We start from the raw sequence: 16,923 nt of genomic DNA, 5'->3' as shown, positions 1-16,923 counted from the left end.
TAAATCTTACTTGTGAAAAGTAAATCCCCCGAGTATGGTCCGCCGATTTGAGCAGGAACATGCTGCACAGTGCTGTCATCTTGTGTTTTCTGCTGCAACGCAATGAGGAGTATGACCGGTCCAAGATGGCGGCCGCATTTCTTGTTTCCAGCAGCCAATGCGGCGTCTATGTATATTATGTCTATGGGTTAGCCTACCTTCTTCCTATTTTTTACAGTCTATGCTTCTACGTTTGTTGCCCTCAGCTCTGACCAAAGATTCTAGAACAGAGCTCTAGAATCTTTGGCTCTGCCTGTCAAGTTCGCATCTAGGAATAGAACTTAGTGAAAAGAGAGGTGCATTGGAATATTACCTATTGACCAAATTGATCTTGCAATATAACTACTGGTTGTTTCAGAATACATTTTATATACAAAAGCGTGGGGTACCCATGGGTAGTTCTTTTTATCCTTTTTTCAATTTATACATGGCTATTTGAAGAGCAACATATTTATTCAAACCATAGTTTTAAAAGTAACCTGATGTTATGGAAAATATATTTGGATGACGTCTTCTGCCTGTTTAAGGGATCTTTGAATGAACTGGAAATGTTCTTCTCATATTTAAATACATGTTCAGAATACTTACAATACATATACAATGGACAATGGATAAAAAAATAGCTTTCCTGACCTGTGAATTGTCCGTTATGGCACTCATACATACACAGATCTGTATCGTAAACTGACAGCAAGAAACACCTTACTAAAGGCAGACTCGGACCATCCTCGACACTTGAAGAACAGCCTTACCTTTAGTCAATTATGCAGGGTAAAGCGCATTTGCCAAAAACCAGAGGACTTTAGATGGAATAGCATAGAAATTCTGAATAATTTCACAAAAAGAGGTTATAATCAATCAGTTCTAAATGATGCTGCTACTAAAATAGATGCAATACCAAGATCTGATTTACTTCAAAACAAAAATAAAAGGAAATCCAACAGTAAGATAATATTTTCCACAAAATATTGTAAAAATTCAGTAAAATTAAAGAAAATTATAAACAAACACTGGTATATACTGAAATCAGATAATGAATTGCAAGGGAAATTTATTGAACAGCCGTTAATGGTATACAGGAGGAGAAGAAACCTCAGAGATCAACTAGTACACTCCTATATATCTCCCAATTGCTCTACATCTCAAACACTCTCGCTCCTATTCCTGATGGGAACCGTAGGTGTGGTACTTGTAGTCAATGCAATTATATTATATTTCTTAAAGTTGAATCTAATCTAATCTAATCTATATTTATCGATGTCATGTAATACGAAATCAGTCATATACTTACTACAAGTCCCTGTGGTAAATCTTATGTGGGAAAAACCACCAGAGCTCTAAAAATATGCATTGCTGAGCACAGAAGTACTATTAGATGTAAAAATATGAATTATCCTGTAGCAGCATATTTTGTTGAATTTAACCATCCAGTATCTTCTTTGAAAAATATAGGCATGGGGAGGGGGGGGGCGACGACTTAGATTTATTTTTGTTTCCTCAGCCATGGCCTCCGTGACTGGTCTACGCATCCGGCGCCTTGCACTAACTGTTAGAGAGCGCCAGAGTCTGCTCTGTGCCTGGTCCATGCTACCACTAATTAGTACTAACTTCAGCAGCAGCAACATTACTTTTACAATATTGTTTAGTTCAACGTATTATTATGGATTTATAATCAGTTGAGGCAGTCATTTTTGACCAGGAACATAAAACCGATGAACATAAAATAAACACAAGGAGGGTATAAGGCATAGACATATACATAAGGGTTTACCCATAGAGATACATAGATATTGTATATATATCTATGTGTTTACCTATAAGTATAAATTAATAAACAAGTCTAACATATTGTAATATCATAGCAAAGCCAATCTGTGAGAAAGCACTATAGAGTGGGGCAAAGAGTTTGATGTTGGCCTATTGTGAGAGATGCTCTATGAGTAGCTCTCTCAGCCTCTGTCAGGGTCAGTTACCTTTCATCCTGGCAGGCTTTGCCTTTAGGTTGAAAGTTAAGTTCACTTCTATACATCTTGGTATATCATGGTGTCAATTGGTTTCAAAACACTCAGACATTGGCTAATTGACTTACCTGGCCATCTTATGTACAAAGTGGTCTATTTTTATTCACCACCTATGAAATCCCCCCCCCCCCCCCCCCCCCCCCACACACACACACACACACTCATACTTTGTCATTGGCATTCCACACTACTGGACTTCACCCGCTGACATCTCTCTTTGTGTTATCACCCATGGTTATCACCCCAGCTCTTCCAAAGTACAATCAGTACAATAGTCCAAAAATCTCTGATCAGCTTAAAGACATACTCGCGGTTCAAAAACAATCTACTTTAAAGAGAAACAGCGTGGAAAAGTAGCAACAGAAAGACTAAATAACCAAGGAAAGTTCTGACCAACAGAAACATGGAAACGACATCATCACTATTTAAGTGAGTATCTTACAGAGAATAAACAAAGAGGTTTGTATGTAGGGATTATGTATAGGGGTTACAACAACAAACATTGTCATACGGCATTGCCTTTAAATTTCATTTTACCACATTCAACTAGGGCAATTCCATGGAAAATTACGTTTTTGTAACATCCTTAACGCCAATAAAATGTGATGGTATGGTAGGCTATGATGTGAATGATTACATGAGATTTGAGCATTTGCTATTTTTGACTGAAGAATGTACATGAGAAAAAATGCACAAACAATGAATGTTATCATTCACATCATACAAATGCCATGGCCTTTCACTGGCGTTATGGATGTGACAAAAAGTCAATTTTCTGTGGAATTGCCCTATACTACTACTACCAACTCTAGAAATAATACTGCTCCTCACACCAGAACACTTTCAATCAACCAATCAGATCTATTTCAATTTGTTGCCTAATAATATTTTTATTGTATGTAGTTCATGTACTCATTCCAGGTATGGAATGGATAATCTTAGGTTCTCATTTCTCAGTATACTGTCTTGCGTAACAACTCATACCATATCAGACTCTGATGGCGTAACAGCAATATAATGTACCGGTACTAGTCTATTGCGAAATTCCTAAACATTACACTAAAAAAAACAACTTTATTTATCAATTCAAAAAATGTCATAAGACGATAATCCCAGCCACTGTTTAGTCTGGAAGTCTTTGTGGATTGGCTATTAGTATTGCTGTGTAGTTTATTCAGGAATGACTCTGCCACTTGAAGACATTGACACTCACACAGGCTCTCTTTCTCTCTCTTTCTCTCTCTCTCCTTCCGGATTCAGTGATTCAGTCTGACGTTGGGTTCTGTCTCCTTCAGGTCCGTCTCTCGTATGGTGTACTCGCCCCCACAGCGGCCATTCAAGGTGACCACCCATGACCGGGGAATTAGGAAGGGCATCACCGCGACAACGTTGCAGGAGCTGAGGGAGAAGGTGAGAAACCAGAAGGGGAAGAACTGTATGTCTGTTGGACATCTGTAGGTCAGATTGGTATGTAAGTTCAGGTCAGTAATGCTGAACTACCAGACATCTGAGGAGAAGCCTTCACTAGCACTACACTGTAAAGACACTAATGAGCTCACATTCATTGCTACTGTCCATACATCCACTGGCATAGACACAGTCCCACATGCACACACACACGCACACAGACAAATGCGGCACGCGCGCACACACACACACACGTTATTGTTCTGGTTCTTAGCAGACGCTTTTATCCAAAACGACATACAATAATAACAATAAAAATTATCATTGAAAAGTAACATGTTATATAGTCATAGGCTACATGAAAAATTATAGTAATAATGAAAAAGTATAGTAAATTATAGTAATAATTTTAACAGAATAATAGCAAATCATCATAATAACAATAATCATTGATATAAACTGTGATTTAAGGATTTTTTTGTTAAATACATAAACAGATCTTTAAACGCTTTTTGAAAAACTCAAAACTATCACAAGAACGAAGAATATAAGAGAAATCATTATCATCATTTGATGACAGGCCTTTTCGACTCCGTCTTACAGGTGGCAGAGGTGCTGGCGCTGTCCTCTCTCTTCTTGCTAGTGTGTGAGGAGGATGGAACCGAGGTGGACTCGGAGGAGTTCCTGACCGTCCTGCCGGACAACACCGTGTTCATGGGCCTAGAGCCTGGGCAGACTTGGACAGCCCACATTGTACGTGTCTGCAATGCATGTGTATCACATTTACATACAAACCACTGTGCAATATGTGAAGCAACAGTATAAATACTAGATATATGCTTACTGACTATGGCAATGGTGCTTGCTCTCCTACAAAGGCATCAAGGTATTGAGAAATCTGAGTCACTTGCTCCATAAACCTGTGTAATCATGTGTTAAACCACGTGTATTATCAAGTAATGAATGTTAAGCAGACGATACTCATACGCCACATAGGTGGATTCCTCAATAATTACAGTATAATCATCATGTGACTGTAATTGGGATAATCTGTCCATCTTGATGCAGTGCACATTTAAGTCCCTTGCTCCATATCCCGCTGTGTAATTATGTGTTATACCACATAATGGAATCAGACAGAGGATATGCACACAAGCAACGATTACAGTATAATTATGACATTGTAATTGGGGTCATCTTGATGTAGTGCTAACACAAAGCAACGCCACTTTTCAGACTCTTCCAAGGAGCAACGGCATCAAACCATCCGAGAGCAAACCCAGGAAGGGCCAGGACATCGCTCGCGTCGTCCTGGACTTCTACCGCCTCAGCCCACAGGATGTGTTCGGCTCGCTCAGCGTCATGGCCACGTTCCAAGGCCTGTACTCGGTCGGAGCGGACTTCCAGTTCCTAGGTCCCAAAAAACTTCTGAGGTGAGTCAATGGCTGAGTGGGCATAGGAATAGAATCAGAAATTGGCAAATACCAATATAAGCTTTATATGGTATTTCACCGGTTGACGGTTACACTTCCTTACAACAAAATCTGTGTTAATGCAAAACAAAAGCTTAGAATGGTATATTACTGGTTGTAGTTCCACACACCCATGCAATACACACAACCCAACATGATTATAGAGTCTGAGTTTGATGAAGTGGTCTGACTGGGTGGTCATTTTCTCAGGGAGACCCTTCGGATGGGCTCCATGCTTCTCCAGGCCGCCGGCCACATGCTCATCACGTGTGCCTCCATGATGAAGCGAATCATTGAGGGCGCCGACCTGATTCAGAACCAGCGTGAGCCTGTCACCTACAAAGCGCAGTGGAACTGATGCCCCCCCCCCACCTCCACCACAGGGCATCAGTCACTGGCACAGCGCCAACATGAATCACACACCGTGCCCACCACTGTGTGTGGATGTAGACACAATAGGTGGCTTTTTTTTTTTTTTAGTCTGACGCTGTGGGTAAACTTCACAATCGGTGATGAAAAAGACTAACAGGCAGGCCCTTTTATTATTATTTCATTATATTAACACTTGCTTAAAAAAAGAGTAATGTTCTAGATGTTAGAGATACTTCTGGGTGTGTTCTTTTTCAAGGTCACCAATTAAACCCACTAGTAAGCACAACACTATATTATTTTGATGTATAGCCCAACATGCTGCTTGTTGTATTTATAATCAGGTTTCTAAGCTTATGTAACTAGATTACTAGAAACTTGTTTTCTTTAATATTAGGGTAACATGATGACAACATTCAAAGTTTCATTTGGATGCCAAGTCATGCTAACATAAATGAAAAACATGAAGTAAAAAACTTTTTTTCAACTACAAGTTGTCAGTCCTCCTGGGTATTTTTGTTGATGTACATACATTATGTAAAAAAAAGATCTGTAGGAGTGTTGAGTCCTTGAAATGACTAATGATTACAGACAGATATGCTCTCCCTTTTGCATTTGTAATTTAATATTGTTAAATAAGGACAATACAATACTATTATTAAAACTAAATATAACAGTTAAGACACACTATAAATATATGGTGTTTATTTTGAAGACGTGGACCAAATCAACCGAGATATAAAAAGATTCACCTTGGCTTGTTCTGTTTACAGTCATGGGGGGTAATTCTGATATTACAGATGGTGCCCTTATCTTACACAACTGAGAGAGACAAACAGAAAACGGAACTCTCAAGAGATTTAAGAGACTTTCCCAAAATCAGGTACCTCAGAACAATGCTACATCACACAAATGAACGCAAAATGATTTGACACACGTAAAATAAGGTAATGCTGTGATTTCAAAACAACACCAGGCCAGACGAAGAGGATTGCCCAGTCAGAAATGGTTTAACATGACCTGTTTCAGAAGAGGGCCAGCACACAAAGAGCACACACAAAATGAATCAACTAAAAAAAACAAGGGTCTCTCAGGACTGAGGAAGTTCTCGGCTGAAAATTGCTATACGTTTGGGGCGGGGAAGAGTGGAAAGAGTTATAGCTGGGAGAATATTTCTGTAAGTTCAATCGGAGATGGAGGTGCAATAAAATGTATACTCCCAAACACACTCCAGAAGGACATGGCTTAGACAGGACATCCTACGCTCTGAAATAATCGTTTGTGATTGGATGGCAATCAAAGACCAGCGTTATTAGTGTTTACGTAGTCCTGGCTTTAAAGAGTTTTCCAGAGACCCGGCAGAAAACGAAAAGGTTTCAAAACTGTATCCTTTGTTTTCTGAGAGTGAAAGGCCTGACACAAAGCAATAACAATACAAGGATCCTCTCTCAAAATATGGTTATGGTTATAGTATTTTGCAGACGCATTTGTCCAAAATGACTTAAAATATTTTCTTTTAACCCGTTCTTTACCTGTCAATTGTTCTGGCCAGACAAATGGATCCAGAGCAAAGTTGCTTTCCCAATGTTTGGGCTTAAAAAGTTTTCAGTAGGCTATTCGTAAAGCAGCTTGTAGCAGAGGTCTGGAATTTTACCTTGAGAGTTATATTCAAGTAAACAGTGACCCAGATGAACTGGAAAGTAACAGAGCTAACAATACTGGAGTGAGGCAATAGATGACATGGGGATCCACACACAATTCATAACATTCACTTCAGACACTAAAAATAGATTATTCTCCAACCACAACCCAAAAGTAAAAAAAAAAAAACACAAGAAAACATGTTATGCATATTAAATTTGCTCTAAACCTAAACTCCTGCAATTTAGCCTTCTCCTTTGAATCCTGCCTTAAGCAGGTGTTTGGACTGGTTTAGCCATTTTAAATTATTTTAATGCCACTAATGCATCAACATCATTAATAATTGCCACAGACACTCAGGCATTTTAGCATGGTTGTGGCATATCTTAATAAACACCTTGCTAAGAAAGACTAATGACGGAATTAGTACATGCCACATTATAAAGAACTTCAGCAATTTACTCATAAACTTAATAGGCAAAAATGGTTTTGAGATGGCTGTCTATAAAGCCAGTATTTCTGTGTAGAAACATAAAGCCATCAAAGAACTGAAGCTATCTGGAACACTCCAACCTTGGCTCATCAGCTACATGAAGCCTCTGTCTGACCACATGGTTTGAGTGCAGGATGACAAAATATGCAGGGCAGAATGCTTAACTCGTAATGAAAGCATCTCATTAACAAAAGAATCTTAGGAACTAAATGTGGGTCATTCCGTATCTCATCAGACATAATTCAGGAAAATGGTTCCTGCACCGTCTCAGACCTTTCCAGATAATGTGTTTTCCAGGATATCATACTTAAATAATACCGGGGGCTTAAAAACATGAAGACAGGTTTTGAACAGAAATATTTTACAGCCCTTGGTTTTACGGACCCATTCATGACATAGACAAGGTTTGAACACAATCTCAGACGGTGCAGCAAAATCCTTATCTGATTTGTTACAGAATGACCCACTGAGGAGAATCCTTTGTTCATGGGCACTTCACCATACGGACCTTAAGGACGAATACTTGAGGGACTGAAGGTCTAAAATTCTAATCCAATACACTTTTTGTCAAATTCAGCAAATTGCTCCTCACACAGCCCTTTAGCGGTCCAGGCAAAATGGTCCCGGACCGAGCAACACACTAATATAAACAATCAATGTTTCAGGAGTACAAAGGGAGAACTATCTTTTCATAGCTGATGAGTACCGATCTGAATGATCGGACGGTACCATTAAGCAAATAATTGTGCCTGACCTACAGGCTATGTATAAACGTAATCCTAAAAAATAGCAGCGGTTTCCACTTTCAGACCAAATGATGGTGAGTCAGTATGTGCCAGGGTTATTTGTGTTTCCTTAGGGATAACCCTTTGGGCCAAAGTGGGACGACCTGAGCTCCAGGTGGCTCAGGATTAGCGGGGTCCAAATCAGCCGTATCAGGTCAGTGCCGTGAAACACACTCTACCAACTAACATAACACTATAATGAAAAATGGAAATGTTTGCAAAATATTTGAGCTGAAGAAAATGTGCAATGATAGATCCATCAGGTAGGGGATGAGAACTGGCTGTTGCAGTGCATTCCATGATTGTAACACCACTTATATTTTGAACCTTGCAATAGTATAATAATTATAGTTCTCTTTAGCAAGCTCATATATATATATATATATATTGGAGCATCAGCTGTGTTGTAACGGCCTTTTTGTGTTTATTTGGACACTGAATATCCTGTTTATGCCCAACAGGGCAACTCTTTATTCAATTTTGACACACACATAAATCCTTCAGCATCTGTGTAAACAGGCAACGTTACACTACAAAAATAGCCACCACAACACACCTGAGGCTCCACCAGAAATATATGAGCTGGCTAAAGAACCTTGGTGCATAAATCGAATTGCCTCATGGACCGCACAGGCTCACACGGGCCTGATAGTGGAAATGCCACTGTCAATCAGAAACCAAAGCTCCAACAACAGGGCAGTTAAAAATCTAGTCTGAAATTATAAGGTGATCCCACATGAAAAAAGTAATTTTTTGAAAAGGTCAAAAAAAAGAAGAAGACTTAAGGGAAAAAAAGACGGTGTCTTGCATTTTGGGTCAGTGTGATGCATCAGAGTCCACCACCTGCAGCGCCCCCACCCTGCCCCTGAACAGCTCCGTCCCACAGGTCATACCACCGGTCAAAGTCCCCTCCGGCCATCCCGTCCAGCGTCTGAACGGAGCTGGTGGAGCTGTTGCTGGCGTCCATCCAGTTGCCGGGGCTGGGCTGCGGAGGTCCGTCGGTGCCCAGGCCGGGCCACTGCTTGTGCCAGCGCACCTGCCAGGCGCGGCTGGCGTCCATCTCCAGGCGCGTGGCGATGTCGCGCCGCTCGTCCGGCCCGATCCAGCGCAGGCGCGCGTGCTTGAAGGAGTAGCGCGTGTCGCCGAACCAGTGGATGATCTGCGTGCGCGGCAGCCCCGTCAGCTGCTCCAGCCGGCTGTAGTCCTCGGCCGTGGGCCACTGGCAGCGCAGGAAGGCCTGACGCAGGACCTCCGTCTGCTCCGACGTCTTCTTACGCAGCCGCTGGTGCCGTTCGGGCACGGGAAGGCCCGGCACGCCCCCTGGGTAGCCGGGCAGCAGGTACGATGACAGGGTGGGCGCCGAGGAGGCGGACGAGGCTTCCGAGTGTCCGTTGAGGCTGGGGACGGCCTCTACCCCAGAGGCTATTTTGGCGTGGCTCTCTTTGGTCCGGATGAAGGTTCGTAAGGCGTCTCTGTGGTCCTCCTGCTTGATGACCACCTCCACCTCGCCGCCGGGGCCAGAGGCGCCGGGTGGCTGGCCGTCACCGAGGGAGGTCCTGGGAAGAACGTCTGGGGGTGCCGCCACTTTCCATTCGTGCGCTGCCCCGGGCGCGTGACTGCTCCTCTGGGGGGTCTTGTGTTCGCCGCCGCTCCGGCGTAGCTGGTAGCGGCTGTCGGCAAACCACTTGCGGATCTCGTGGCGGCTGAGCGCCGTGACACCCTGCAGCCGCTGCAACTCGCCCTCCGACGGCCAGTTGCTGATGACAAAGCTCCGTCGGAGTACCATCAGCTGCGCGCGCGACTTCTTGGAGCGCATGCGCAACGGCTGGCCGGTCAGCACAAACGGAGGGCTGGCCGACAGGTGACCGATGCTGGGAACCCCTGGCAGGGGAGGCTGGTGCAGGGGAGGCTGGTGCAGGGGGAAATGGTGCAACTCCACCGCCGCGGTCCTCTGGAGGCTGCCGGCGTCCGGAGGAGGTTCCAGCTGAGTGAGAGGCGGCGCTGACCAGAGGGCCGCAGGCAAATATTGCCGTTTGCGTTCGGCGATCATGCCCTCGCTCGCTCCGAACGCGCGCATCATCTCCTCCTCCTCGCCGTCGTCGTCCTCATCGTAATAATCGTACTGGTCATCTTCGTCCACCGTCATCATCATCTCCTCCTCGCTGGGCCTCACTGCTGGCGTGACCGTCCCTGGGGAGGCCGCGTCCACTTCCTTGCTCTGCTCTGGCTCGCCGCGGAGCGTGTGCAGCTTGTGGCGCGTCTCGCGGATGTCCTCCTCGGCCCAGCTGATGCCGTAGCGCACGCGCTGCATCATGAACCAGGTCTTGACGTCGTCCACGGGGAGGGCGCACTGGCGGGCCAGGGCCCCGGTCTCCTGAGACGTGGGGTAGGGGAAGGCGTTGAAGGCCTCCACCAGGGCCCGCTGGCCATCCAGCTCATGCACAGGGTCCGACCGCTGCCACGCCAGCTTGAGCCGCTCGGCCACCTGAGGCAGGCAGACCACGTGTGGACGGTTGAGGCCGCTGGTGGCCGTGACGGGGGTGGCGGGAGAACTGGGCAGTGGCCCCACCTGGGTCCTCTCGGGTACAAAAGGCGGAGTTGTTCTTTGGGATGATGTTGTTGCAGACCTGAGAGATGCCTGTTGTTGTTGAGCTTTGGTGACTCCATTAAGTGGGGTGGGTTCTGCAGATTCTCTGCTCCTGGTATTATCTTCAAAACCCTGGCAACAGAGAAGACTTTTATTAGGATCATACACGTCATCAAGGAAAAGGGTCAGATGACATTAAACCCACTAGGAAACAATGCACAATGCCGGTCAGATTAATCATTATACTGGTGGAGAAGATTGTTTTTTAACAGAAATTAAGCCCAACACACAAGTTAAGTCTAACACATGCTGTGTTTTTTCCGAATGTTCACTTCCTCACTTAAATATTCCTCGACATAGTAAATAAGTGAATATTCAACAGACATGCACACAGCTCGAACCTCTCCAGTTGCATCCAGTCCTCTAGGAGTCTTCGGATTCCTCTCTCCAGACAAACATGCTGACAACGGTTTCCTCTCCTCCACTTCTTCCTCTTGTCTTTGGCCATGCTCCACATTGCTTGTATACCTGCTCGGGTGAGGTTGAACTGTGGTGGGATGCGCTGAACTGAGGTGAACACTGAGACTACCAACATCACCTGCGGTGAAGCCACAGATGTGGCAACGGTGCACGTCCACCACATCCTTCCACTCATCCCTCATCCTTTCCGTATCAGCGTACCTTCTCGGCTGCATGTGACCCTCCATTTCCCCCGTGTCCTCTGCACTCTCCAGTCGCCCCACGTCACTGGAGGTACTATTTAGAAGGCACGTAATTTTGACAGATTACCTTTTTTAAACAACAGGGAATGGACTAAGTGCATAATATGCTAGCTACAGTATAAGGTTCCTTGCGACGCCATCATGCTAGACAAACACAAAGGATAGCCGGAGAAAGAAGGCAAACGCTGAAAAAGAGAGTGAGGGCAGAAACCATTTTCTCAATGCCCGTTGTTTTCGTTAGAAACTTCCCTTACACAAAAGCAACTCGCAAAAAAACCCTGGCAAACCAGGTTCGGGAGGACTATGCTAGCTAACTGTAAAACTGGCAAGCTAGCTGGTTGATGTTCAAACAGGAACGTATGACAGTGACATTTAATCACAAAACCACTGCTGTTTTGGTCTGCATTTAATCCAAAGAGTAGCCTACCACGTAGTCGATACCTGCTTAAAGGCTGTTCAACGATGTCGATGCATGCTACGTTATTATCCACTGGCTTGCTTGTTTGCTACAACAAATTGGTTGTTTTTAACGTCATTGTACTCTCTCAAAAGAGTCACGGAAGACTTTTCTTGAATGCATTCGTTTCTTATTCGTCTCTTATTCTGTGGTCTGTCACTGCCCCCAAAGACTAAAGTTTTGAACGTTTCCATACAAACACTGACAATGCTGTTAATTTGATCAACAACAAATCTGGCTACTACGATAAGAGTTTTGCGACGGTGTCGTAAACAAAAACTCACATGGCCCGCCCACTAAGTAGGCTAGTGACAATGGCCCCACATTTTTGAGATACCCCTACCGGAGGTAGAACTAGACGCAACAATGTTTTTCCTTATCTCTAAAGGTCTCCCATATATTCTTAGCTAAAAATATTTTACTGCTAAGATTGTTAAATCTTGTTAACAGATATTGTTATACACCCCAAAACCAAAAAAGGACTAAAATATAGCCATGAGAGTTAAGGCATATAAACTAGTGCAGATCAATCACACAAGCTCTGAGAGCTTTGAAACTTGGCATGTTTATAGTCAGGAAGTTGCTTTACCTACTATAAAAGACTGGATGTGAATATCTTGATGTATGGAATGAACAGACATGTAAACATATACCTAAAATAAGCGGACATGCAAAAAATGGATATCTATGCAGAATGTTTTCATTTACTTTGTAGCTGCTTTACCAGGGATTATCATAGAAACACATATGATGGCTTATGGGAAAGGTGGGGTTGTACTGAATCCAACAATACCAAATATGTAAATATAGTATGACAAGTTAGGGTGTTCTGTCACTCAATGTATGAGGTGTCCAAAATGAAAGAAAACAGAAAACTAGCAAAATACAGTCTCAAGTCCAAATTACATTATCATTATTCATAACAGTGAGAAGAATGTTGATAAATTCATTGTTACTGCAAGGAAAGTGCTGATCTATATTTACATTTAATAATGATACATTTCATATGAAACACCGATCCAATTGAATCAGGTTAACACTGGAATGGAACACCTTTATTGAAATATTTACATTCACTTGAATTTTGTTTTGGTCAAGTCATTACTGAATAATGGAAAAAAATATTGTTAGCTTTTGTCTGTCCAGACCAGCAGTGGACAGTAGAGCTACACTGCTTACTTCACCCCTAAGTAGCTAAACAGTTAGTTGTAGAAACTACTTTCCCTAGCTAAGAAAGTACTTAGCCCTCTGACTAATGTTCCATGTGTAATTCAACTTGATTTGCATTTCAATGAAAATGCTGACATTTTTCCTTTTCACTAGTCTTATGAATTATAAGGCCTTTTCACACAGAGATTACACTGAGAATGCCATTGGATCCAAAGCTTGTGGGAAACATTTTGCAAAGGGCAAGAAAAAAGATCCCCATGTCCAAAACCCCACAGTAGAAGGCCTCCAACGCATACTTTCCCTTGCTCAGCAGAGAGAGAGATGGTGATTTCCATAAAACTCTGCCTCCATATACAGATGATATTTTTTCCAAAATCAAAGTTTCATATCATGTATAGCAAACTACTGCAGTAAGACAAAAATCAGTGAGCAGCAGCAAGTTGCAAATGTTGTGTGAGAGCACATCTGCACCAAGAAGGCCGAGTAGGGCTGATACAACATAATTTCAAATGCGGAGAGATTTTCATTTGTGGGAAGGCCAGCTCTAAACCAGAACCTCTGACAGCAATTTCAACTGGAACAGTCGCAAGCACCAGAGACAAGGTCCTTCAGGCAGCTTCTGAAAGGCTTGTAGATGTACATCTTCGAATTCCTTTATGCCCAGATCTTTTTGCATGATACCAAATACCATAAAATGCCTTGCACACTACATCTCTAAATGAAATATAGCAGAAGCCATAGCGCATATTGCTGAGCAAGAAGGTGTCTCAACACAAGAAATATAGATCAAGGACAGTGGTGTCTACATCCCAACTGTTCTCACTTGAGTTGCTGAACATGGAATTGTTGATGCAGCCATCGACAACTTTTACCAAAAAGAAGACACCCTGGATGAGAAGAGTACAACTCATGCTATGACGTCTGTTGTGTTCCGAAGAGGCCAAGTCTCCACAGCAGATAAGTGCCTAGCACAGGTTCCCTCAGGTTCAGAGGTCCCTCACCACCTTAAACACGGTTGATATGAATGGATGGAGATGAACTTTACAGGTACATTTTGTCCATTCTTTTACGCTTCACATCCAGGGCGTCTTCATTTTGGTCAAAGTTGCTGATGGCTGCATCACAAATTCCATGTTCAGCAACTCCAGTGGGGCCAGTTGGGATGTAGACACCACTCGGTCCTTGATATCTGGTCTGCTGCAACAGATGTGAGAAGTGCCTAACTTCTGTATAGGAAACAGTGTCCCATTGCACTGAGCTCATTGATGACAGTCTTACTACCAAACTCATGATGTATCAAAATGGGAAGTCTGTGTGATTGGCGTATGGATGTGACAGCTCTGTTCAATGAGATCATGACAAATTAACACAAATTCTCCTTTGAAGCTGGGTCATCACCACATGTTTGGTAATTTCTGTGGGCATGTTAAACACACCAGTTCACAAAGTCAAACAGGATGTTGGGTACATACTGTACTTGCTGCATTGGAAACATAGACAGTCACTGCTGACATATTACTCACTGTCATGCTCTACCTGATCCATGCTTTTCCTCAATATGTCTGCAGCCCTGTGTAATATTTGGATTTTGGAAAGACTCGGACTCTCAGTCTGTGGTTTTGAGCACAGACGCAGAGGCAAAGCGTTATCAGAAATAGTCTCTTTAATTCCACAGAGGTGCAAGACAAAAGGCTATATCACACCAAAATAATCACCAGAGCACACAGTTCACAAGAGGCAAGTCCAAGCTTCAGGATACAGTTCAGTTCACAGGTAAGTATCCACAACAAAGCAAAGTCCACTTACAAAAGTAATCCAAATGTCCACAGAGAAGTTCAGAGAAGAAAGTCACAAGAAAACTGTCCATGAGAGTTACATCCACAATCCGAGAAAGAAGTCCAAATCCAGAGAATAATCCAACGTAATATCCAGTAAGAAGTTCAGCTACGCCGAGTCCACCTTGTGAGCTTGCTCAGGCACAAGATCATGTCACAGCACTGCAGTCATTTTCAGCTCAGCTTATATACTCTGTCAATTAGTCATGTGACCACCAGGTGAATCCACTCATTAATTCACAGGTAGCTGAGAAGGCCAGGTAACATGTTCTTGCAAATAATGTCTCCACCTAGTGGTGGCTATGAGGAACTGTGTGCGGTCTGACACAGTCTACTGTTATTTCTGTGAGTTTAGCAGCTTCCCTCAGTGCACAATATGGTCATACTATCTGAGCAGATCAGATCTGACTGTCTTGGACGTGGAACAAATGCAAGCCTGTCTTTGTAATGCTGTATCAGCTTTTCCTTTAGTTTCCAGGATCTATATTTCTTGTGTTGAACTATAGACACACCTTGCTCAGCAATGGTCATTAGTATGTTTTCATAACTATCAGTCAAAGAATTGAGATCTCACTTTTATATCTTTGGACAATACTGTTTTATCAATGTCTTCAGTGAGCTTAATAAACGCTTTGTTATAGACATTGGTCTGCTTTTTTGATTCTTTTCTATGGCTGCTGTTATATTTCATTTAGAGATGTAGTGTGTGCAAGGCACATTTTATGGTATTTGGCATCATATGCAAAGAGATCTGGGCATGAAAGAATTTGAATGTACATCTTCATCAAGCCTTTCAGAAGCTGCCCGAAGGACCTTGTCTCTGGTACTGGGGACAGCCGTGGGCCTTCTACTGTGGGGTTTTGGACATAGGGATCTTTTTTCTTGCCCTTTTCAAAATGTTTCCCACAAATGATACAAAGCTTTGGATCCAATGCCTGTAAGACATTCTCCATAATTCATAAGACTAGTGAAAAGGAAAAATGATATACATTTCAGTTTTTTCATCGAAATGCAAATCAAGTTGAATTACACATGAAACATTGGTCAGAGGGCTAAGTACTTTCTTAGCTAGGGAAAGTAGTTTCTACAACTAACTGTTTAGCTACTTAGGGGTGAAGTAAGCAGTGTAGGCTCTACTGTTCACTGCTGGTCTGGACAGACAAAAGCTAACAATATTATTTTCCATTATTCAGTAATGACTTGACCAAAACAAAATTCAAGTGAATATAAATATTTTAATAAAGGTGTTCCATTCCAATGTTAACCTGATTCAATTGGATCTGTGTTTCATATGAATTGTTTAATACTGGGACATATGAAATGTATCATTATTAAATGTAAATATAGATCAGCACTTGCCTTGCAGTAACAATGAATTTATGCATGACAGTAGCCTATCAGGTTAAGACTTCCTATGTGATTTGTTTAGAGAGCTAGTTTAGCCTAGGCCTAATTAGATACACATCAGTTGGTCAAGGGAATCCAAATAGCCTATGCACGAAGAAGTTGGCCTACGATTTTTGGAAATGGGTTTGCTTTAAAGAAATCCTCTCAATAGTTGGGGGCAGGGGTGTAGTGGTAAAATGGTATGTAAACTATGAATTCTGTGATCACGGTGGTTCTCTACAGTGATATGCAGTCAATGAACATCTCCTGATTGGTTGTGGAAAGAAAAGACCACAGAAATTATACAGATTAGATTAACACAGTAATACTGTTAAACCATGTGAAAGTCATTCTCTCCATTGGAGCAGAGGGGAAAGAACAAGAGACAATCAGGAGATTTCAAGAAGCCCAACAACACAATAGATAGATAGATTCAACTTTATTGTCATTGTGCAGAGAACAAGTACAAAGACTTGAAGACTGTACATCTAAAATGCTAATGTTACACAAAAAGAAATAGGCCTACTGTAGGGCCTACC

General features: G+C 42.6%; 2 protein-coding genes across 3 annotated transcripts; one reads left to right on the top strand and one right to left on the bottom strand.

Annotated features, from left to right (window-relative positions):
• Positions 1-2,274: 2,274 nt before the first annotated feature.
• Positions 2,275-5,801, top strand: cideb (cell death inducing DFFA like effector b). Its single transcript, XM_042070222.1, has 5 exons — positions 2,275-2,489; positions 3,356-3,470; positions 4,071-4,220; positions 4,704-4,900; positions 5,150-5,801. Exons 1-5 carry the CDS (start codon positions 2,464-2,466, stop codon positions 5,295-5,297), a joined length of 636 nt encoding a protein of 211 aa, XP_041926156.1. The 5' UTR covers positions 2,275-2,463; the 3' UTR covers positions 5,298-5,801.
• Positions 5,802-8,672: 2,871 nt separating this feature from the next.
• On the bottom strand, positions 8,673-12,248 carry homezb (homeobox and leucine zipper encoding b). 2 transcript variants are annotated; one of them, XM_042070219.1, is made up of 3 exons: positions 11,964-12,248; positions 11,216-11,570; positions 8,673-10,946 (listed from the first exon to the last, which is right to left on the bottom strand). In XM_042070219.1, the coding sequence occupies exons 2-3, from the start codon at positions 11,519-11,521 to the stop codon at positions 9,057-9,059; spliced, it is 2,196 nt and encodes a 731-aa protein (XP_041926153.1). In that variant the 5' UTR covers positions 11,522-11,570; positions 11,964-12,248; the 3' UTR covers positions 8,673-9,056. The 2 variants fall into 2 exon arrangements, with proteins under 2 accessions (XP_041926153.1, XP_041926154.1); XM_042070220.1 differs by having other exon boundaries at positions 11,978-12,248.
• Between the last annotated feature and the right edge of the window lie 4,675 nt (positions 12,249-16,923).

Source organism: Alosa sapidissima, chromosome 18 (assembly GCF_018492685.1).
Source record: "Alosa sapidissima isolate fAloSap1 chromosome 18, fAloSap1.pri, whole genome shotgun sequence".
Classification (NCBI taxonomy): domain Eukaryota; kingdom Metazoa; phylum Chordata; class Actinopteri; order Clupeiformes; family Clupeidae; genus Alosa; species Alosa sapidissima.
The sequence above is the reverse complement of the archived record's forward strand: the minus strand, read 5'-3'. Positions and strand labels throughout refer to the sequence as shown.